Source organism: Aquarana catesbeiana, linkage group LG10 (genome assembly GCF_042186555.1).
Source record: "Aquarana catesbeiana isolate 2022-GZ linkage group LG10, ASM4218655v1, whole genome shotgun sequence".
NCBI classification, from domain to species: domain Eukaryota; kingdom Metazoa; phylum Chordata; class Amphibia; order Anura; family Ranidae; genus Aquarana; species Aquarana catesbeiana.
The window spans coordinates 231204045-231226897 of NC_133333.1; the positions used below are offsets into that span (position 1 = coordinate 231204045).

At 43.5% G+C, this 22853-nt stretch overlaps 1 protein-coding gene across 1 annotated transcript in view; it reads right to left on the reverse strand.

The window, feature by feature from the left end:
- Positions 1 to 475: 475 nt before the first annotated feature.
- LOC141111264 (indolethylamine N-methyltransferase-like) overlaps positions 476 to 22853 on the reverse strand; it is a 65297-nt gene continuing 42919 nt past the window's right edge. The window contains exon 3 of the mRNA XM_073603407.1: positions 476 to 1087. Coding sequence (XP_073459508.1) covers positions 664 to 1087 — 424 coding nt within the window. The 3' untranslated portion in view covers positions 476 to 663. The remainder of the gene's footprint in view (positions 1088 to 22853) is intronic.

The following is a 22853-nucleotide window of genomic DNA, read 5'->3' on the forward strand; positions in this document are numbered from 1 at the left end:
GGTGATTATCCTGACTGTGTCTACCTTATTGAGAGGTCTTTTAGAGAGAATTAAAGAATCTCTTTTTTGGGGGTTAACACGATTGTATGCTCTCTTGAGGTACGCATGGCTATAACCCAGAGCGAGCAATCTTTTATACAAATCTTTGGCCGCTACTTGAAAGTCTAAATCCTTACTACAATTGCGTTTGAGTCGCAGATATTGACTGTACGGAATACTTTTTATCAATGAGTCTGGGTGCGAGCTAGTCGCATGGAGGATTGTATTACCCGCAGAGGGTTTTCTATAGAGTGAGGAGTCTAGTTTGCCATTGGCGTCAATAGAGATTGTTAAGTCAAGAAAAATCTTTGTCCATATTCTGATGAAAGGCACACAGTAAATGTCCTGAAATGCATTGGTTATCAATAAATAGATAAAAAGATTTATTGTATACATAAAAGATTTACAATATTGTTCCAAGACAAGTCAACACACATTTATATTCTGAATGATCTTTATTAAGATAGCGATATTTGTTAACACAATTTAACACAGATTAATGCAAAATAACATTGCTGACTTTAGCGCAACTGCTGTGATTTCTGACTGCAATAAAACCCGGAGGCCAACATAATTCTATTTGGCTCGATTTGGCTCCAGAATAATGCTATTGGCTCCAATAATCTACTGCCCTTTGCGTCCTGCAATGAATAGAATAGCTTTATAATCAGTGAGATTGCTGACATTACGTCTCCTCTGCACTGCACAGTAATTAATGACTAAACCCAGCTTAACAAAGGCGTTTTTCACAAACTCCTCATTACATTTAAAACTATGGAACAGTTCTGCTCCAACAAACCAGTACGTTATATCTAATGCCGCAATAAGTAACAGTTGGCCTCCGGGTTTTAGCAGCTTTATGATCTTCTCCAGATTCTTCATGTATTCATCTTCATTTTTACTGATAATTTCCAATATCCACGCACTGATAATACAATCAGCAAGTGGTAATAGCACCTGGTTAGATATGTTTTCCTGTTCAAAATCACATTTCAAAATCTGCTTGATGGATGACCTTAGGCGCATGTCTTGCTCCTGAAGTTGATCTCTGAAAGAAAAAAAAAAACATAATATGGACATTACAGGAAATATTTCAGTATAAAGTGTTATGGTGTGATAAGCAATTCTGCTAAAATTCAGTTAGACTTTAATTTGACAAGTTAAAATAAAATTGTCATACTAGTGTAGCACTACCCCTGTAGGAGTTGCTAATGGCAGGAATCCCCACTACTACACACACATAATTTCCTTCTTGTAGCCAGACACAGTGAGCAGACCTTTGGCTTGTTTTTTTGTTGTTTTATTATGGGATAATAACTTGGATGGGGTAAGGGCAGGGCCGTCTTAATAGCATCATGGGCCTCTGGGCAAAGTAATGCACCGGGGCCCCTAACAGCTTGCCCCAACTTACGCACCTACTTTCAAGAAATAGTTGATAGAATTAAACATAGATTCATTAGTACTTTCAATAAAATAAATTTTTCAAAAAGAAAACATTCCATAAATCAAAGACTAAACAACACAACGGGGACAGTACAGTGGGGAATGCAGAAGGGCACAGTACAGGAGGGGTCAGGAGGGCACAATACTGGGATCAGGAGGGCACACTATAGGTTCTGGGATGCTTCCTGGGACACAACCATCTCGGGACAGTTTAGTAAAAAGCATGAATGTTCCAGACAGTTGGCAAATATGATGTAATGCAAGATTATTGCGGGGCCCCATGCACCTGGGACCCCTGGGCAGTGCCCAGGAGTGCCCTTGCATTAAGATGGCCCTGGTAAAGGGATTATGGGACACCCAACTTGAAAAATGTCCAACAATTAAAACCTGGGACAACTTCCTACCTATTTACAGATTCCTTTTCTTCCTTCCACCTGCACAAACTTGGTTCTATTGTACAGATCCTGCTGGTTCACTCCTGTGGGAACTAACTGTTCCTAGTTAGTTCAGCGAAAGCCCATTACAGGCTAGGAACAGTCCCTTGGTAAACTTGCAATGTGGAGTGAACAGCATCTCACACAACCTTCTGCCTCTTTGTAGACATTTGTCCCAGTTCTACTGCTTGCAGAAATGCTATCCCACCTGGCTGCCACCAGCCCACCTGGCTGCTTTCTCTTCCCACTCCTGTAATGGGATTCTACCAGGTCAGCCTCGCGAACTCCAGCCTGAGGTAAAACCCCTCCTGGCTGGGGTCCCTCAAGGGCCACCGAGAGACTCTCTTCAACACTGCTTGTCCTTCAGCCACTCAACTCCTCTGTTGGCATGGCTCATTAGTTCCCTGGCAGGCCCCCAACCTGGGTATTGGCTAAGGACCCTTCAAAGCAAACCCTCCCAGCTTTCACCCACTATCTTCCAGAATGTTCTTCAACATTCTAGAAACAGGGTGGGGGCATTAGAGAGCTGCTGTGAGTCATCCAGCCCTGGCCTCTAATAACCTTGACCTAGATCCAGTGACTCAGGTTTATCCCTGGGCTAGATTATAGTTTCCCTACTCTCCCTTCTATTAGCACACACTGGAGGGTGCTACACTAGGATTTTGAAATTGAATTACATTGCAGTCAATAGGAGGTCATATTTTATGTTTAAATTAGGTCCTTTGGAGGGCTGCTTGACAAGCTATTGTCACTGAAATAACATATTTGTGTTTGCTTGTTGTTCCTTGAACTGGTAAGACAATGGGGTTGGTTTACTAAAGGCAAAAAGGCTGTTGACTTTGAAAGTGAAGTTGAACTTTGCAAGGGCATTTTCCCAGAGCTTAGTGAATGAGGTGATATTTTACTTTGCAAACAATATCCAATCAAGCACGAAAAAAGTGAAAAAAAAATGTTTTACTTGCATGTATTAGATGATGGAAGCCAGCAGAACTTCACCTTATTCGCTAAGTGCAATGTAAAATTCCCTTGCAAACTACAACCTCCCTTGCAATGTCTATTTGTCTTTAGGAAATTAACTCCAAAAAGTGTGATAATAGCACCCTAAAAAACAAAGAGGCAATATAATGTGTGCATTTATTTAAATGTTATTTGATATTTCTTACCACATAGCGTACAATACATCCACACACAATCCAAGCTCTTGCTGTCCCTTTATCACACACAATTTGTTTCTTTGGTCAGCGCTTATTAAAGTGGAAATCCACTCAAAAGTGGAACTTCTGCTTATCCGTCTTCTCCCCCCCTCCATTACCACATTTGGCACCTTTTAGGGGGGGAACGTGTACCTGTTTTTGACAGGTACTGTTTCCCACTTCCAGGAGAGGGGGCCGCAGCCCCGTCTCTCGGAAGTTCGGCCCCCTACTCCTTCCTCCGCCGCCGTACCAATTAGAAAGCACAGCGCGCTACACGCATGCGCAGTAGGGACCTGGCTGTGAAGCCAAAAGCCGGGTTCCCTTACCTGCAATGGTGGCAACTGCACCCGACAGTCAATCAGAAGATCGCCTGGGGTGCCGACATTGCAGGCTCCCTGGACAGATAAGTGTCCATATATTAAAAGTCAGCAGCTGCAGTATTTGTAGCTGATGACTTTTAATTTTTCAGGGGCCTCCTCTTTAAGTTCATTCTCATAACTGGTTATTCACTGTGATTGTATTTCAATACATTTTACCTTTGACTAAATACATTTCTCATTTTTGCAGCCTGCTTAATAGTCCTTTCCTGTGCATGGCATGGCAGCATATTGATGGGTCAAACCTTACAGGGCTACACGACTGACTATTCCATAAATAAAAAAACTCTACCTAGCACCAGAATCCTTTTTTTTATCCTCACAGTAATAGGATGCAGCTACTGTCCCTAACAAGAAATCAATTACTAATAAAAAATATTTTTGTACTATTTTTACCCTTACCTGACTGCTTCCTTTGGTCCTTTCCAAGCAGGTTCTCATAAATTCTCCTCCCTGAATTCCTCATACCACAGGTGCTAAAGGGGTCCCTTATGAGATTTCTGTACAGAAAAAATCCACACGTGATACCAGTGTTGTGGTGTGAACAGGGCACATAGAGAACCATTATTTTTTTTGTGCCCTTTCAGAACACATGCAGAAAAACTGGAGTCTCTGCACAATGGTGTGATCCAGGGGTTAAGGCCTCACACCTCAACATGCAGATTTTTTCTGTGTAGGAATCTGCAACCTGTATGCAGTTTTCTACATGGGAAAAAAACTGACATGGCATCAACATTGGTGTGAACAGGGCACAGAACTAACACGCATGAAAACTGATGTGAAACTGATGTCTCTCCAAGTGAAATCTGTGCGGTTTTCACTTCAGTTCCCATCAGTTTTCATGCATGTATGGTGTGAACAAGTCCTCATGGTAGAAATATTTTCAATCCTGATCTGATTAAATGCGTATGAAAGGATGGTGATACTCTCCTTGATAGTGGAATAGACTATAATCCCAAAAAAACTTCAAAATGGCTCAAATATGCAAATATTACTAGTGTAAATACAAGACCACCCTCTCAATGTGCTACACTGGTGGGGAAGTTCATGTGTACCATGCGTACCAATCAGAGTGTTCACTGAGAAAAGTCTAAGTGGAAGCAATAAGCTAAGTGTTTGGTATATAAAATATAATATGATAATCCCTGTAGGAGCATGCCGAAGTACTTTATATTAAAAAAGGGTACCCCATGCTGCCAAAATAAGTGATAGCAGCTAGCACAACAAACAGATCATTTTGCTAATTGTTAAGGTAAACTTGTAGCGCTAAAGTGTTAAAATTGGCTAAACTAAACTTAACCACACACATATATATATCAAGAATAATCACAAATGACCGTAAATAAATTGATATGTAACCCTTTAAAGTGATAAATAAATACATAAATAAATCACAAAATTCCACAAATGTGAATGACTAAAAATTAAATATTGCAGAAAAGTGATGATGAAAAGGAAAAATGCAAATAAATGTGTCCGTGAAATAAAATGAACGATCCACAGTGTTGACTGAATGAAAGGAAAGTTCTAAATCACCGCTTAGACATCCAATCTGATATATAAACGAAAAAAGGCTGAGAACACCAGTGCAGCAAAACCTCCACAGAGACAGATGTAAGCTTACCAAATGGTTTGAACTCAAAAGAACATACGTTCTATGAGTCAAACATACTTTGTGTTATCAACCGACAACCAGTGCGTAGTATTAGGAATCCTCTCTGACTTCGAACCAAATACATCCCAAAACGCATGGACAATCCGTCTCCATATGTAGGTGATTGCACATCGAGTGATATCAGATTTCAATTGATAAGATAGGAGAAATGCAGAAAGAAGAGCCACATAGCATAATTCCGTATGAACTGTTAAAATGTATTAATATAAAAAACAAACTCACATTTAGGACAAAGCACTTGTATAAAATAATGGCGGCAGTGGAGTCCTCCCAATGTGTTTAGTCTCATTAGACTTCGTCTGGGGTGTCCCTCCACTGCAGCCCAATTTACTTATAAAAGAAATGTGACCCCAATAACGAGAATCCAGCTCACGCCGCGTCACGGACAGATTTGGTAGTTACTTCCGGTTCGTCCAAAATGGCGGACCGACATGCGTTCCACGACTCGATATGTTGCCGAGACGTGCGTTCCAAACATTGTTATGAATGTGGCACTCGTATTGAACAACGTACGAGTGTTATATCCTATGGATGAAGTGACAAACAGTGACGCTGTTCCATCACACATACAGCCAGATTGACCCAGAGTGCATGTCAAGATGCATATTGCTGTCACATAAACGATGCTGCATATCTAAACGAAATGCAGAACGTCTCATTGTAAGCCGTCCAGAGCTGATGATAAATCTAATCTAATTAAATAAGAATTAAATATTATATAACTATATATATATATATATATATATATATATATATATATATATATATATATATATATATAATAATGCCAAAAATCCCCATAAAGACCTATTACAAACCAAACATAAAAATAAAAAATATTAAAAATTATGAAGAAACCAAAACCTATGACTTAATAAAATTAAATGTAGACAACTCCTCTTGATGATTGATAATGAGAATGTCTGTATGACTCATGGATGATATCTGTATTGATACCAAAATATTTAATTACCCTAATGGAATTAATTAATTAATAGATAATAAACAAAAAATGATAAAGGAAGAAAGAAAATAATAAAAAGAGGGAAAAATAAAAAGCACTGTGGGTTCATGTGAGGGAGGGGGACGCTGCAAGGAGGTTGAGAGGGAGGCTATGTAGACTTGGAGGGAATTTTTAGGGGTAGAGGATTTGTGGTAGGAGACGTGACTTTTTTGGGGGAGGGGTATTTGTGTTGGGGGGATTTAGGGGATGGGGGCAAGGATTTGTGCTCAGAGGGGGGATTTCAGCAGGGGGGAAAATTTGTACTTGGGGGTAAGCATGCAGATTAGTGCTCAGTTTTGGGGGTGGGGGGGGTTGCTGACACATAATGCTCATACATCTCAACATCGCTCTAGATTACTTTGTGACGGCACTGAAAAAAAGCATAATAAACAATGCATACCAATCAGAGTGTCCACTGAGAAAAGTGGAAGCAATAAGCTAAGTGTTTGGTATATAAAATATAATATGATAATCCCTGTAGGGGCATGCCGAAGTACTGAAACCTCTACCAAAAAAAAAAAAAAAGTGTAAAACATGACTAGAGGATTTGTCAACCTAGGTCCTTACAAATTTAGAATAAAGACACAGACTGAGTGACATGGGTTTTATACGGCCACAGCATTCAAATTTCTTAACCAAAGAATAAAATAACATAATATTAAAACATAACAATAAGTGGAAATTCAACAATGTAATGCCCAACAACTAGAGGTCTTTGGGTGTGCTTAAGGCATAATTTTAACTGGAATCATCCATGTCCTCAGCCTCGCCCCAACCGGCTCGAAGACGTTCCAACATCACACATTCCACATTCCCCTCCCCCAGGAGACATCACTCCTGGGAGAACCACCAAGTGGAAGCGCCATACCTTAGACGGGCCCCACAATTTTGTAACCATGTATTTACTGATCCCCCAAAGACCCCTTGACCCGCCAAATGCTGTGACAAAATAAGCAACATACACCATTTAGTAAATATATATATATATATATTGTAAGGGATCAGACTCAAGGTAGGGACAAACTTACAGTCTCTCTCTTTAGGAAAACACCATGTTTAATGCACAGGAGATTACAAACTGAAGAAAAAGGGCATCTTGCCATCAATCAAACAAAAACAAACTTCTGACCAGTCCTTGGTTATGTAGCAAATGTCCTTCCAAACGCAAACACTTTGTATCCAAAGTTAAGGAAAACAAGCAGCCATGCTCCTAGTTGCCTCCTCACATGGAGACATACACTTTCTGAGAGCTAGGACCAGCTGCCTTAATCAAGACCTGAAAATAAAAGACTAACCACTTCGCGCCCGCTCTATAGACAAAAGATGGCTACAACGCGGACGCCAATTGCCGGGACGGCATCCCTGGACGTTCTCCTGTTTACTTCCGCGATGCATGCTTCCCGCAGGCGCGCATCTGGGAAATTCTGTGCTGGCCGTGTCCCTTGGACACAGCCAGTCACAGATCGCTGTAAATGGCCAATCACAGCGGCCGTTTACAGCGCGTTCGGAGCTTCCAATGAGAGATGATCTCATATGTAAACATATGAGATCATCTCTCATCGCCGGCTAACGGCTGCAGATTGTAAGTGTCAGGAAAAAAAAAAAAGGCAAATAAAGTGATCACAGTACCTCAGTGCCATCTGTCCCCACTACCATCTGTCTCCACTGCCATCTGTCCCCACTGCCATCTGTCCCCACTGCCATCTGTCCCCTGTGCCACGTATAAGTGCCATCTGTCATCATTGCCACATATTAGTGCCATCTGTCATCAGTGCCGCATATCAGTGCCATCTGTCATCAGTGCCACCTGTTATCAATGTCACGTGTCATCAGTGCCAGGTATCAGTGCCATCTGTCATCAGTGTCACGTATTAGTGCCATCTGTCATCAGAGTCACGTGTCATCAGTGCCACGTATTAGCGCCATCTGTCATCAGTGCCATGTATAAGTGCCATCTGTCATCAGTGCCACGTATTAGTGCCATCTGTCATCAGTGCCATCTGTCATCAGTGCCACATATTAGTGCCATCTGTCATCAGTGTCACGTGTCATCAGTGCCACATATTAGTGCCATCTGTCATCAGTGCCACATCAGTGTCACGTGTCATCAGTGCCACGTAGCAGTGCCATCTGTCATCAGTGTCACATCAGTGTCACGTGTCATCAGTGCCACATATCAGTGCCATCTGCCATCAGTGCCAAGTCAGTGTCATGTGTCATCGTCCTGGTGCTCCAGGGTCTTCAAAAGTGTAATAGGTAGTCAACAAGTTAGATGTGTAATTAATGCTCCTAGAACACCTGATGGTGCTCCCCTGCATGTTGGGCCTCTCTATGTGGCTAGGCTGTGAAAAGTCCCACACATGTGGTATCGTAATACTCAGGAGGAGTAGCAGAATGGAGTAGCAGACCTATTACAATGACAATTTTGTGGGGGAAAAAAATCTTCATTTTGCAAAGAATTGTGGGAAAAAATGACAACATCAAAAACCTCACCATGCATTTTACTAAATACCTTGGAATGTCTACTTTCAAAAAAGGGGTAATTTGGGGGGTATTTGTATTTCCCTGACTTGTTCGGCTCACAAGAAATGAGGCCGTCAGTACATCAGTTGTGATCAATTTTTTATGATTTGCACCACAGCTTGTAGACTCTCTAACTTTCACAAAGACCAAATAATATCCACTAATTTGGGTTATTTTTACCAAAGATATGTAGCAGTATAAATTGTGGCCAAAATTTATGAAGAAAAATTAATAATTTGCAAAATTTTATCACAGAAACTAAGAAAAATGCATTTTTTTTTAAATTTTTAGTCTTTTTTCATTTATAGCGCAAAAAAATAAAAAACCCAGAGGTGATCAAATACCACCAAAATAAAGCTCTATTTGTATGAAAAAAAGGACAAAAAATTAATTTGGGTACAGTATTACATGACTGAGTAATTGTCATTCAAAGTGTGAGAGCACTGAAAGCTGAAAATTGGTCTGGGCAGGAGGGGGGTTTAAGTGCCCAGTTTTCAAGTGGTTAAACTGCGGTCCATGGACTTGGGAGTCTGTCCCACCCGAATCTCTATCAGACTCCCAATAAAACCAGCCCCGGAAGTGACTTTACCAATACAGGGTAAATAATTATCCTTCTTTAACCCTAAAGTCTGTCAAGAAGGGCAGCCAGCAACCAAGATGGCAGAAGAACACCTGTGTGCAGGTCTCCCGCAAGAAGAGTTGTTTGGCGCACGCGCGTGCGCAGACGTGCATTAGGCGGCAGGCGAACGCGCATAGTGACAATTCTTAGCGCCAGATGCGCTATTTAAAGGAGACTGATGCCCAGGCCTCTTGCTGTTCGGTCTACAATATTTCCTGGAGATCCCTGCTGCCTGTTTATTCCTGTATATTGTACCTGTTTCTGTTTGACCCTGCTTGTTCCTGACTAGACATGTGCATTCTGTTTCGTTCCAAATCGAAATTCGGACGAATTTTTCATTATTCGGAAATTCGGATGCATCCGAATTTCCGAATTACAAAAGTGATGAATTGCTTCATAAGTCAGAATAGCAAGAGGCCAAGACAAGATCAACACATAAAACTTAGGCTTATCCCTAGCCAGGGGTATTTCTCCTATTAGTGATAACTGCTGAACAGCGTGCTTATCCCAAGCGAAGGTGGTCTGTTTCTCCTTTGATGGTCCCTCCTGGAAAGGCCCCGACCGGGTTAAGGTCACAAGCTTCCTAAGCTTGCTGTTTGGTAAGCGCGCATTTGTATTATTATCACAGTGGTGCGGTGAAGGACTAAGAATTAACTGCCATCTACCTACCCACGTATCTGCTGTCTAGGATCCTTTGAATGGGACTTTCTATACCTATTTACACTTTGTTTATTATACAAATAATGAACTTTTGAGAATATTTATTGTATGCCTCCGTATTACATGGTTTGTCACAGCGCTGCTCCTTTACAACCATTTATATAAGTAACGTGTATCTTACTTTTAGCAGCTGCTTTTGTATATTGTTTTTGATCATTGATTGTTCTATGGTTTCATTATTTTTAATTTGTCTTTGCACAAGTATCATTCACTAATATCCCTTCACAGCGCGGTGTTTTCCTTTTGTTTTTCCTATTTATGAATTTAAACAAATCCGAAAAAAAGCAAACGAATTTGAATCGAATTCGAAGACAAATTCAAATCGAATTCAAAACCATTTTCGAATTTGAAAACAATAGAAATCGATTTTCTAAAAAATACAATAAAATAGAATATAAAATCATAAAGCAATAGAATACATATATATAATATTTTTTTTATTCTGTTTTATTGTTTTTCTATGCTTTTCTTTTCTATTATTTTCTATTCTTTAATAGTCTTTTCTATTCAAATTCAAATTCATTCTATACTGAAAATCGAAAATCGAATTTCGTATAGAATGAATTTGAATAGAAAAGATTAGAATAGAAAATAGAAAAGAATAAACTAGAAAAACATATATTGTATTTTATTCTATTCTGTTCAATTGTTTTTCTATTCTATTTTTTTATTATTTTCTATTCAAAATCATTCTATACGAAATTTGAATTTCGGAAAATGGTTTTATATATATTATATATATAACCATTTTCAGAAATTCTAATACCGAATTAGAATATAAGTAAAGAATAGAAAAGAAGTTCCAAAGGTTGCTGCACTTAAAAATGTGTTGCTTTATTCCATCAAATCTTTAGAAAAAGATTACAAAGCAAGTAGAGTCATTCCAAACAGAATCATTACAATCATTTGTTCAGACAAAGATTACATTTCAGGCTGATTTGTTCGCACTCTTCCTTAGATCAGTCAGAGATAGATTAGATAGATTAGATAGATTAGATAGATTAGATAGATTAGATAGATTAGATAGATTAGATAGATTAGATAGATTAGATAGATTATTTTTTTCTATTCTGTTCCATTGTTTTTCTATGGTATTCTTTTCTATTCTAAACTTTTACATTCGAATTTGAATTCACTCTAGACGAAATTCAAGAATGAATTTGAATAGAAAAGATTAGAATAGAAAATAGACTAGAAAAACAATAGAACAGAATAAAATATATATATATATATATATATATATATATATATATATATATATATATATATATATATATATATATATATATATATATATATATATATATATATATATATATATATATATATATAGTTTTATTCTATTCTATTGTTTTTCTAGTCTATTCTAATCTTTTCTATTCGAATTCAAATTCATTCAAATTCATTTTATACGAAATTCGAATTCCAGAAAATGGTTATATAGAAATAGAATGAAATCGAATTCTAATAGAAAAGACTAGAATAGAAAAAACAATAGAACAATATATATAAAACATCTTCCGGGATTGGAATTTGGTACAGAATTAATTCGAATTTGAATAGAAAAGATTAGAATAGAATATATTATATTTTTTTTCTATTCTGTTCTATTGTTTTTGCATGCTATTCTTATTTTCTATTCTATTTGAATCTTTTCTATTGAAATTTGATTTCATTCTATATGAAATTCGAATTTCGCAAAATGGTTATATATAGTTTACTTTTTCAAATTCAGTCAAATTTTTTTCGAATTTGATAGTTTTTTTCGAATGCGGTAGAATTTTTTTCGAATTCGAATACGAAACTAAATGAATCCCGAAAATGAATGTAATGAATGCAACTAATTTATCTAAACAAATTTAGTTAAATAACGAACCGAAACTAAACTAAACTAAACAAATTTTTTCATCCTCCACATGTCTATTCCTGACTACCCCTGCTTTCTGCCTGCCTCTGATCCCGGCTTGTCCTGACTATGCTCCTGTCTTCCCCCTGGTCTGCCCGCCTGCTACCGACCCGGCCTGCACCATGACTCTGCTTCTGCCTCTGAACTTGTACCTGATCTGCCTGCCTGTTACCGACCCGGCCTGTCTCCATCTGCTTGTGCTCCGATCTACAGAACACCTCCCTCTCTGACTGCTGTGACCGGCTTACAGCTGTTCCTGTCTTCAACCAGTCTGCAGTTCAGTCATCTTCTACACTGCCAGTATCTTCGCAGAGTCTTCTGAGACCCAGCTCAGCTCCAGCACCAGAGTTCCTGTCAGGCACTTGTGCTGCGCTGTACTCCCGAGCCTCCTGTCTGTCCTATCAGGGGTTCTCGAGTCAGGGTTGTAAGAGAGGCTTCTCCCTGCATATCGGGCTCCACCATCAGGTACGTGACAAAGTCTATGCTGGAATTATCTTAGATTGCAAATCTAAGAATCCGTGCAGGAACATATATCCCATCAATTACATTTCCTGTAATTTTAACCCATTTTACAGGCACTCTGCTACATATCTCCCCCCTCTGCTCAAACTTGGGGGGTTGAGCACCTTGGGTAAACAGACTGTAAACTCTGGAGAGGGCATCAGCGTTAGTTTTTTGGCTACCTGGTCTATGTTCTACTAAAAATTTAAAATTCTGTAGAGCCAAGAACCATCTAGTAACTCTTGCATTTTTTTCCTTATTTTGGGCCATCCATTTGAGTGGGGCATGGTCAGTTAGGAGCCTAAACTGTCTCCCTAACAGATAATATTTTAAACTTTCAAGAGCCCATTTGATGGCTTAACATTCCCGTTCTACAATAGCGTACCTTTTTTCAGCGGGGGTCAATTTTCTGCTTAAGAACGCTATGGGGTGTTCCTCCCATTCACCACTTGGGACAACACTGCACCTAATCCCACTTCTGAAGCATCCGTCTGCACTATAAATTCCTGTGTGAAATTTGGGGTGATTAAGACAGGACTATTACACAGAGCTGTCTTTAGGTTCTGGAAAGCTTTCTCAGCTTCTGGGGACCAAGTTACTCCTGTGGACCTCCCCCCCTTGGTAAGGGGAGTGGCTAATGTAGCAAAATTGGGGACAAACCTTCTGAAATAGCCTACTAACCCCAAAAAAGCCCTGACCTGTTTTTTATTCGGGGGTCTTGGCCAACTTTGAATTGCTTGGATCTTTGTGACTTGGGGTTTTACTATCCCCCTGCCAATATTGTACCTCAGATACCGGGCCTCCTCTAAACCCACAGCACACTTCTTAGGATTGGCTGTCAGACCGTCACCCTGGAGTGTGTTAATAACAGCCTGCACTTTAGATAAGTGGCTCTCCCAGTCTGCGCTAAAAATTACCACGTCATCTAAGTACGCAGATGCATAGGCTTGGTGGGGTTTAAAGATGCGATCCATCATCGTCTGAAAAGTGGCTGGAGCCCCATGTAGGGCGAATAGCATCCTCATGTACTGCCAGTGGTCCTCAGGAGTAGAAAAGGCTGTCTTCTCTTTTGCACGTTCTGTAAGTGGTATTTGCCAATACCCCTTCGTAAGGTCCAGGGTGGTGATATATCGAGCATGTCCTAGACGCTCAATTAATTCATCTACCCTGGGTATTGGATAAGCATCAGATTTTGACACCTCATTTAACTTTCGGAAATCATTACAAAAATGGATGCTTTCATACGGCTTGGGAATAAGGACGATTGGACTACGCCACTCACTATGGGACTCTATTACCTCAAGATCCAAAATCCTCCTTATTTCCTCTGAAACTACTTGGCATTGAGCTTCAGGGATGCGATAAGGTTTTAAGTTAACTTTCACCTCTGGTTCGGTCACAATATCATGCTTTATTACTGAAGTTACCCCTGGAAGATCAGAGAAGAACTCCCTATTTCTTAGCAGAAATTCCTTGGTTTCTTGTTTTTGGCTTACGGACAAGGCCTCAGCGATCTCTACCCCTGGCATGGTAGAAGGACCTGTGGTAGTCATCGCCAAGGGTGCTTGGACCATAAGGGATTCTCTGTCTTTCCAGGGCTTCAATAGATTGACATGGTAGATTTGGTAGGGTTTCCTTTTACCAGGCTGATGTACCCTATAGTTAACTTCTCCCACCTGTTCTACGACCTCGTATGGCCCTTGCCATTTCGCTAGAAATTTGCTCTCCACTGTAGGTACCAGCACAAGGACTCTGTCACAGGGGTTAAAGGTTCGGATCTTGGCGGAAAGGTTATACACTCTAGCCTGAGCCTGCTGAGCCTGTTGCAAGTTGGACTTAACAATGGGCATGACCTTTCCAATCCAGTCTTGCAATTGAGCAATATGTTCCACTACACTTTTGAGTGAAGTTGCCTCTTGTTCCCAGGTCTCTTTTGCTATATCTTATAGGCCCCTCGGGTGTTTGCCATACAGCAACTCGAAAGGGGAAAAGCCGGTGGAGGCTTGGGGTACCTCCGGTATAGCGAACATGAGATAGGGCAAGAGGCAGTCCCAGTCCCTACCTTTCGCCACTACCACTAATTTTAACATTTATTTCAGCATTTTGTTGAACCTTTCCACTAGTCCATCCGCTTGTGGGTGGTACACAGAAGTGCGTAAGTGATTAATTTTAAACAATTGGCATAACTCTTTAGTAACCTTTGACATGAAGGGCCTGCCCTGGTCAGTTAGCAGCTCCTGAGGAATACCCACACATGAAAATATAAGAGAAAGCTCTTTAGCAATACTCTTAGCTGAGGGGTTCCTTAACGGGATTGCCCCTGGATACTGGGTAGCATAGTCAAAGACAACCAGGATATACTGGTGCCCCCCAGCGGACTTAACCAAGGGACCCACAATATCCATGGCAATCCTGTCAAAGGGCACCTCAATGATGGGTAAAGGTACCAATGGACTCCAGAAACAAAAGACCGGAGCAGTGAGCTGACAAACTGGGCAAGATTCAAAGTACACTTTTACCTCTTTGTGTAAACCTGGCCAATAAAAATGTTGCAATATTCTTTTCTTAGTTTTATCCACCCCCAGATGTCCCCCAAGAAAATGAGAATGTGCCAGGTCCAGTACCATGTGTCTATGAGGTTGGGGTACTAGCAACTGTTCAAGTCTCTCTCCTCGAACTTCATCGACTCTGTATAACAGTTCATTTTCCATAGCAATATGTTGGAATATGGCCTCCTCCCCAAGCTCTTGGGATACCCCATTTATCACTTTTACCTGTTCCCTTGCCCTAGCTAAAGTGGGGTCCCTAAGCTGGGCTGTGCCAAAGTTTTCCCGGGTCGTGGGCAGGTCCTGCAGGTCTAACTCTGGATGGGGGTTCTCTGTGTCACCTGCAAGGACCTCCAAGGGAAAATGGGCAGACTCTCTCTTTGTTCTGCTCCTCCAACAGTTCTGGGCAGTAGGAATCCAATCCCGCTGGGGCCTTGCTCCCTTGGTGTTATCCCATAAATCCAAGGAAAAGGGGAAGTCTCGTCCAAGTACAGTGTTATACAGTACATGAGATATGGGACTACTCCCACCTCATGGTCCATAGTGCCACATAGAGATTTGATAGATACAATGGCCGTGGGGTAGCACTTGGTATCCCCATGAATACAAACCACACCCAATAACTGTCGCTGTAACTTTTGGGGGTTCACGAGACTGGCATGCACTAGAGTTACTAGACTGCCAGAATCCAGCAAGGCAGTCATTTGGCAACCGTCCTCTTTAATGGCACAAATTTGTTTCTCAGTGCTGCCTGGCTGTTGTGGGGTGTCTCCTGGTGTAGCAACAAAAGAGCTTTTCTGGGTCATACTGTAATCCATAGATTTCTGGTTTAGCGGACAACTGGCGGTGAGGTGTCCTGGTTCTTGGCAACGCCAGCACACTATAGGACCCCTGTCCTGGTGGGTCTCTCTTTGGTGATTGAGCCTCTTCACTCCTAGGAACCTCCATCGCATTTACTTCCCTTTTCGCCCACTTTAGGGGGATCGCTTTTTCCCGGGTTGGTGGGCTTCTGTCTCTTGGAGAAGGATTCTGTGGGTACTACACCCAAAGAAAGTCCTCAGTACACAAGCACCGCTCCACGAGGGCCACCAATTCATTGGCATCTTTAGGATCAGCTTTCCCAGGAAACCGCTGTATAGGGGTTGGAAGGGCTCTCACAAAGCGGTCTACTACGACCCTCTCCAAGATTTGGGCTGGGGTGATGACCACTGGCTCTAACCACATCCAGGGCCGTCTTTAGCGCAGGGCAAACGGGGCACTTGCCCTGGGCCCAATCTTTGATGGGGGGCCCGCGCTAGCCGTGAATTGGGGCCCCGATGACAGCTTTGCAGAGCGCACAGAGGACACGGGAGGATGTATTCTGACGCTCTGACCCCACCCACGTGCAGCCTGTGTACTCGGAAAAGAGCTTCTGTAGTGAGAGCCAGTGATCAGAGTGGGAGTGTCAGTGGAGCTTCCAGCCCCGCCCCCTCTATACTGGCTGGTGAATACAGAGGTCCGGGGGCGGGGCCGGGAGCTCCAATGACACTCCCACTCCGATCACTGGCTCTCACTACAGGCGCTCTATTCCCAGTACACAGGCTGCACGTGGGCGGGGTCAGAGCGTCAGTGTAGCTCCGGCCCCGCCCCTCTCAGCTGACTAGCGCGGAATACATCCTCCCATGTCCTCTGTGCGCTCTGCAAAGCTGTCATCGAGGCGACCATTCACGGGTGATGTAGGCCCCCCAACGAAGCATCAGTGGAGCTCCCAGCTGCTTTAGTGAGAGCAGAGAGTGGAAGCCCCGCCCACAGTCCTGAATGTATGTAGTGTTTGGCTGGCCAGGTATGGCCTTACAACCATAGAATGCCTGACTGTTTAAACCCTGAGCTGTGTTATTTAACTGTAAAGCTGTGCATTGCTGAAAGTTCTCTGACCATCCCCTGTATAATGTCCGCAGTCTCTGGTAATCTCCTGCAGTATGTCCGCAGTCTCTGATTGTCTCCTGCAGTATGTCCGCAGTCTCTGGGAATCTCCTGCAGTATGTCCACAGTCTCTGGGAATCTCCTGCAGTATGTCCGCAGTCTCTGGTAATCTCCTGCAGTATGTCCGCAGTCTCTGGTAATCTCCTGCAGTATGTCCGCAGTCTCTGGTAATCTCCTGCAGTATGTCCGCAGTCTCTGGTAATCTCCTGCAGTATGTCCGCAGTCTCTGGTAATCTCCTGCAGTATGTCCGCAGTCTCTGGTAATCTCCTGCAGTATGTCCGCAGTCTCTGGTAATCTCCTGCAGTATGTCCGCAGTCTCTGATTGTCTCCTGCAGTATGTACACAGTCTCTGATTGTCTCCTACAGTATGTCCGCAGTCTCTGGTAATCTCCTGCAGTATGTCCGCAGTCTCTGATTGTCTCCTACAGTATGTCCGCAGTCTCTGATTGTCTCCTACAGTATGTCCGCAGTCTCTGATTGCCTCCTGCAGTATGTCCACAGTCTCTGGTAATCTCCTACAGTATGTCCGCAGTCTCTGGTAATCTCCTGCAGTATGTCCGCAGTCTCTGATTGTCTCCTACAGTATGTCCGCAGTCTCTGATTGTCTCCTGCATTATGTCCGCAGTCTCTGGTAATCTCCTGCAGTATGTCCGCAGTCTCTGGTAATCTCCTGCAGTATGTCAGCAGTCTCTGATTGTCTCCTGCAGTATGTCCGCAGTCTCTGATTGTCTCCTGCAGTATGTCCGCAGTCTCTGATTGTCTCCTGCAGTATGTCCGCAGTCTCTGATGTAGTATGTGTATTAATGTGCCCCTTTACTTGCTCAGCAAACAGTAGTGATCTGCTTTAATCTCTAGCAACCAATCAGTAAGTGCTAATGATGTGCTGTAACCCCTAGCAACCAATTAGTGAGCGCTAATAATGTACAGTAACCTCTAGCAACCAATCGGCAAGCAGAAATTATGTGTTGTAACCTCTAGAAACCAGCCATTGAGCAGTAATGATAGGCTGTAACCTCTGGCAAACAATTGCAATCGCTGCGTGATCTGCTGCAGTAAACTGATTTTGAGTCTACCTGCTATTTTTTGTATGTCTCAGAATGAAGGGGGGGCCCCAAGAAAATGTTTGCCCAGGGCCCAATCAAAATTAAAGACGGCCCTGACCACATCTGTGTGAGGTGAATGAGGTCGTACATCTGGGACCTTGCAGGTTGGTCCACCTTAAATTGCCAAGCATGGACACGCTGAGCTCTCACAGCCATTGTTACGCCAAGGTGGGCTAGAATCTCAGTTTTCAGAGCTTCATATTTCCGGGCCTCAGCAGCATTTAAATCAAAATAGGCCTTCTGTGGGTCTCAAAAAGGGGGCAAGGACCTCAGCCCATTGGTCCGGGGGTAGCCCTTCACGCTCTGCCACCCTCTCAAAAACCGTGAGGAAAGCCTCCACATCATCCTCGGCCGTCATTTTCTGTAATGCAGCCTGCACTCGCTTGCGTAAATCTGCAACATTGTCCACACGTAGGACTTTGTCAGTCAAGGACTGCAGCTGAGTCTGTATAAGCTTATTGAAATTCTTCTGCTCCTGCATGGCCACTTGGGTAGTAGTTATCAACAAGCAGTTAGTTTCTTGATGGTCTATACGTGCTTGCACCAGCTGTTTGATTGGTTCCTCCATTCTCTTATCAGTTTACTGGTACCAGTGAAAAAACAAAAACAAATATTTTCTTAACATACCGTCCCTTTAAGAGCGCTGGCTCTTATTTATTTTTTCAAAAATGCCACTGCAAGAGGTACAGTCTCTGGGTCTTGTGCCCGCATTCTCCACCAATTGTAAGGGATCAGACTCAAGGTAGGGACAAACTCGGGGGTGTGACCGGATGCAGGAGTGAGAGGAGGGGCGAGTGAGCTTCCCCCAGCCCGATGCCTCCGTGCTCATCGGAGCTAACTTAGTGCTCTGGCTCGGCTGTCTGAGCCTCCCTTCCCCCGCAGTGTTCGCGCCTACCTGGCTGGAGTGTGTGCTGGCGGTGTTTCGGTACAGCCGCTCGGGAAAGGACGTGGACAAGGGCCCTCGGAGCGGCAAGGAGGAGCTCGGGCTAAGTTACCCGGGCAACGGCAACAACAGGAAGAGGCGGCGGGGACGGCGTGCGCCATCAGCGTGAGGAACCGCCACTAGAAGCGTCCCTGTACTGCCCAGGCCCCGGCAGCATCAAGGTACCAACCCTCGTTGATTAACTTAGAGGTGGACTGCCTCTCCCCAAGGACTAGCCTATTGCCACGGACGAGGGGGGGTGGAGGTACGGGTGGGCCCTGGCAGCCGGCTACCTCGTCACTTAACGAACTGTCCTCGGGTTCTGGCAGGCTTGGGCAGCCTGACACACTGGCACATAGCGATTTGTGTCCACCAGGGAGAAGACACCCCTCGATGGCTGGTGGAGGGCTGCATTAATGAGAAAATTGCTAACCTTTTGCCACATTATACAACCTCAATAGAACTGAAATACCGGCTATTCTAAACTGGGCAATTAGTCTAGTGACAGCTGCAAACCAGAAGCGCACTGCTGGGGCTGAGACAGTACTGAGGGAAGGGAGGTAGAGTAAGGGAAAGGTGAAGAGAGGGGTGAGGAGAGGGCGGGGGCAGATACCAACCCCACGAGCGGCTCGACTCTTCTACATACTTCCCTTGCTTATATAAATAGTCATGACTAGAAAAAAGGGCGAGGAACTGCAACAGCAGGACAATACTAGCTCCCAAATGACCCGTACCTCAAAAGAAAAGGTGAACCAGGCAGCAGCTGCCGCAGCGGCTAAACTGGAAAAATTTGCGCACCCCTCCACCTCATCACCATCTAAAAACAACCAGCAGCAGCAGGATAGACCGCATATGGGGGGTTCAGGGGACAGGAAGAGCCTAGGAAAAGGACCAGCAGCAATGCACACATTAAAAACGACGAGCGGTAAAAGCTCCGTGGGTGAGCTTGCGGGATTAGCAATTAATAATGCTGCTGCGCAAGATGCACCAGCAGAAGCGGAACCCACACTGAAAGATGTCCTATGTGCCGTCAACTCCTGTAAGGCCTCCCTAAGCGATTTGTGCGATCAGCTGACGGGACTAAAGGAAGAGCTAATTAGAGTAAGCCAAGAACTGCAAAGGACTATTGCTAGAACTACTGCTCTGGAGGAGAGAGTTAGCCAGGCTGAGGACGAATTAACCCCACTGAAGCAAGAGCTCAAAGCATTGAAAACACAGATGGGTTTGCACAAAATTAAAATGGAGGAAATTGAAAATAGGTCCCACAGGAACAACGTGAGGGTGGTAGGCCTACCGGAGCGGTGTGAGGGCCCCCACCCGGAGGAATTCTTGGAGAAGTGGCTCAAGGGAATATTCGGGACGGAAACCTTCTCCCACCTCTTTGCCATTGAAAGAGCCCACAGGGTGCCAATCAGGGCCTCACCGTCAGGGGGGCATCCTAGGCCAATAATAATGAAGCTCTTTAACTTCAGAGACAAGGTAACATTGATGCGTAGGGCTAGGGAGCTGGGGGAGATCCTATACAACGGAGTCAAGATTTCATTTTTTCCTGACTACTCCCCAGACCTCCAGAAGCGGAGTGCTGAATTCAGGGACATTAAGCGTAACCTACGGACTTATAAAATAGAATACGCTCTGCTGTATCCTGCACGGTTACGCGTCACTGCCTTAGGGTCTACCCATTTTTTTGACACAACAGCAGGGGCAATAAAGTGGCTGGAGGATAACAAAGTGGACCTGTAGAGTTAGGGGTCAAATAAGGCTATTTAAATTTGGATAGGAAAGGAGGAAAATGCGATTTTTTTTTTTTTTTTTTCTCCTTTCTCACAATAATGAGCAGCTGGCACGGAGGAGGGGGGAAGGGGGGGTATGTGAGACGGAAGCACGGATAAAAAACGTGATCCCACTAGTTTTGTATGTTTCAAGTGCTGTATTGGGGGTTTGGGGGAGGGTCGTGGAAGGGGGGGAGGGGGGGATGAGTGTGGTAGTGAGTCACAATGTATCTTTTCAGTATATGTGTGGGGAGGTATTTTTTGCGTGGTCGGGTGGGGGGAAAAAGGTCACAATCACAGCCCCTAGGGCTAGCCTAATCAGGCAGGAGGGGGGGGTCACGAAGAAGGGCGGTAAGAAGGGGGTTGTATAAAGCAGAGTGTGGGGGGGATGGGGGGCTTACAGCGAGTCATAGGGCTAGGCAACGGGGTGATTGTAAGGCACACAGAACTACGAAGGGTGGGTTCACAATAGCAAAAGCAAAGTATATCAGCACAGGTGGTTTGCATTTTCAGTTAGGAAATGTGGGGGGGGGGGTCCCTGGACGCAGGGGCCTCCTGCCCTTCCCCACTTTGTCTATCTATTATTCTTTTCCTTTCTTTGGTTAACACAACCACAGCGCCCACGACCAATTTGGTATTCACAAATGCACCAAGGAAATGCCCTTTCTTTTTTTTTTTTCTCTTTTTTTTTATCTGGCATTTTTTCCCCTCTTCTCTTTTTTGGCTTTTCTCGTTATTTTTCTTGCCTTTCTCTTCTAGATGCCTTTTAAAACGCTAAAGATAGGCTCCTGGAACATCAGGGGCATGGCTGATCCCGCCAAAAGGGCAGCAGTTTTCACGGCATTAGAAGCCTACGGCGTTGAGCTGGCTTGCCTGCAGGAAACCCACCTTACCAACGATACTAAACTACATGTTCGGAACCACGAATTTCAAGAACAGTATCACTCAGTTTATACTTCATACTCAAGAGGGGTGAGCATATTGGTGGGGAGAAGTATCTCGTTTTCCTGCAGGGAAGCCAGAATTGACGCGTTGGGACGCTATGTTTTCTTGAGCTGTGTAGTGGAAAATAAGCCTCTGGTAATAGCAAACATTTATATTCCTCCTCCGTTTAAAACAGAGACCATCTTAGATTTGTTGGAATTTGTGGAAAGTAAGTTAGATGTACTGATAATATTGGTGGGAGATTTCAATGCAGTTTTGAATAATAAAATGGACCGGTTTCCGCCTATGAACCAGGCGGAAAGGCTATCGGAGGGCCGATTAGGCCAACTCCTGGCAGAGGTTGGGTGGTGTGACCTATGGAGATCCCATAACCCAAAAACCCGGCAGTATTCCTGCTATTCAGGATCACACTCTACTCTCTCGCGTATAGATATGGCAATAGGCAACAATGAGGCTTTGCAACTAATAGGGAATATAGAGTATAAGCCGAGGGGTATTTCAGATCATTCTCCTTTGACCTTGACTCTGAACTTAAGTGTTAGACCTAGTCGGAAAAGGTGGACAATAAAGCCACTATGGTTGGATTTAATAAGCAGCCCAGAAGAAGTTACATCCAAATTAAAAGAGTTTGTAACATTTAACTCAGGTACAGCCCCTGCGGGGGTAGTGTGGGACACCTTAAAAGCATTCCTTAGGGGACTGCTACACCAGCAGGTTGTCACAGTAAAGAAAACGTCAAGGGAATGGGAGGTGAGAGTTAGCAGGGAAGCCATGGAATCAGAAGCACAATACGTGGTGGACCCAACCCCTGAAAAACGGGAGGTATGGCTCAGTAGACAACAAGAGTACAGAGAATTAATTAACAGAAGAACAGAAAATAAAAGACTCTTCCAGAAACAAAATTACTATGGCGAAGGGGAGAAAGTAGGTCGGATGTTGGCACTTATAACCAAGTCTAACCTATCCCCATCGGCCATTTTCTCAATTAGGACGCCGGCTGGAGAGATTACTTCAGACCCCGCTGAGGTCCTAAAGACCTTTTCCACGTTTTATAGGGACCTGTATAGGTCGCGCCGGGGGTCGGACCGGCGCGATATGGATGGATTTCTGGAAGGGGTAGCTTTGCCTGTGCTCTCGGAGGGGGACAGGAGTGAGATGGAGTCTCCCCT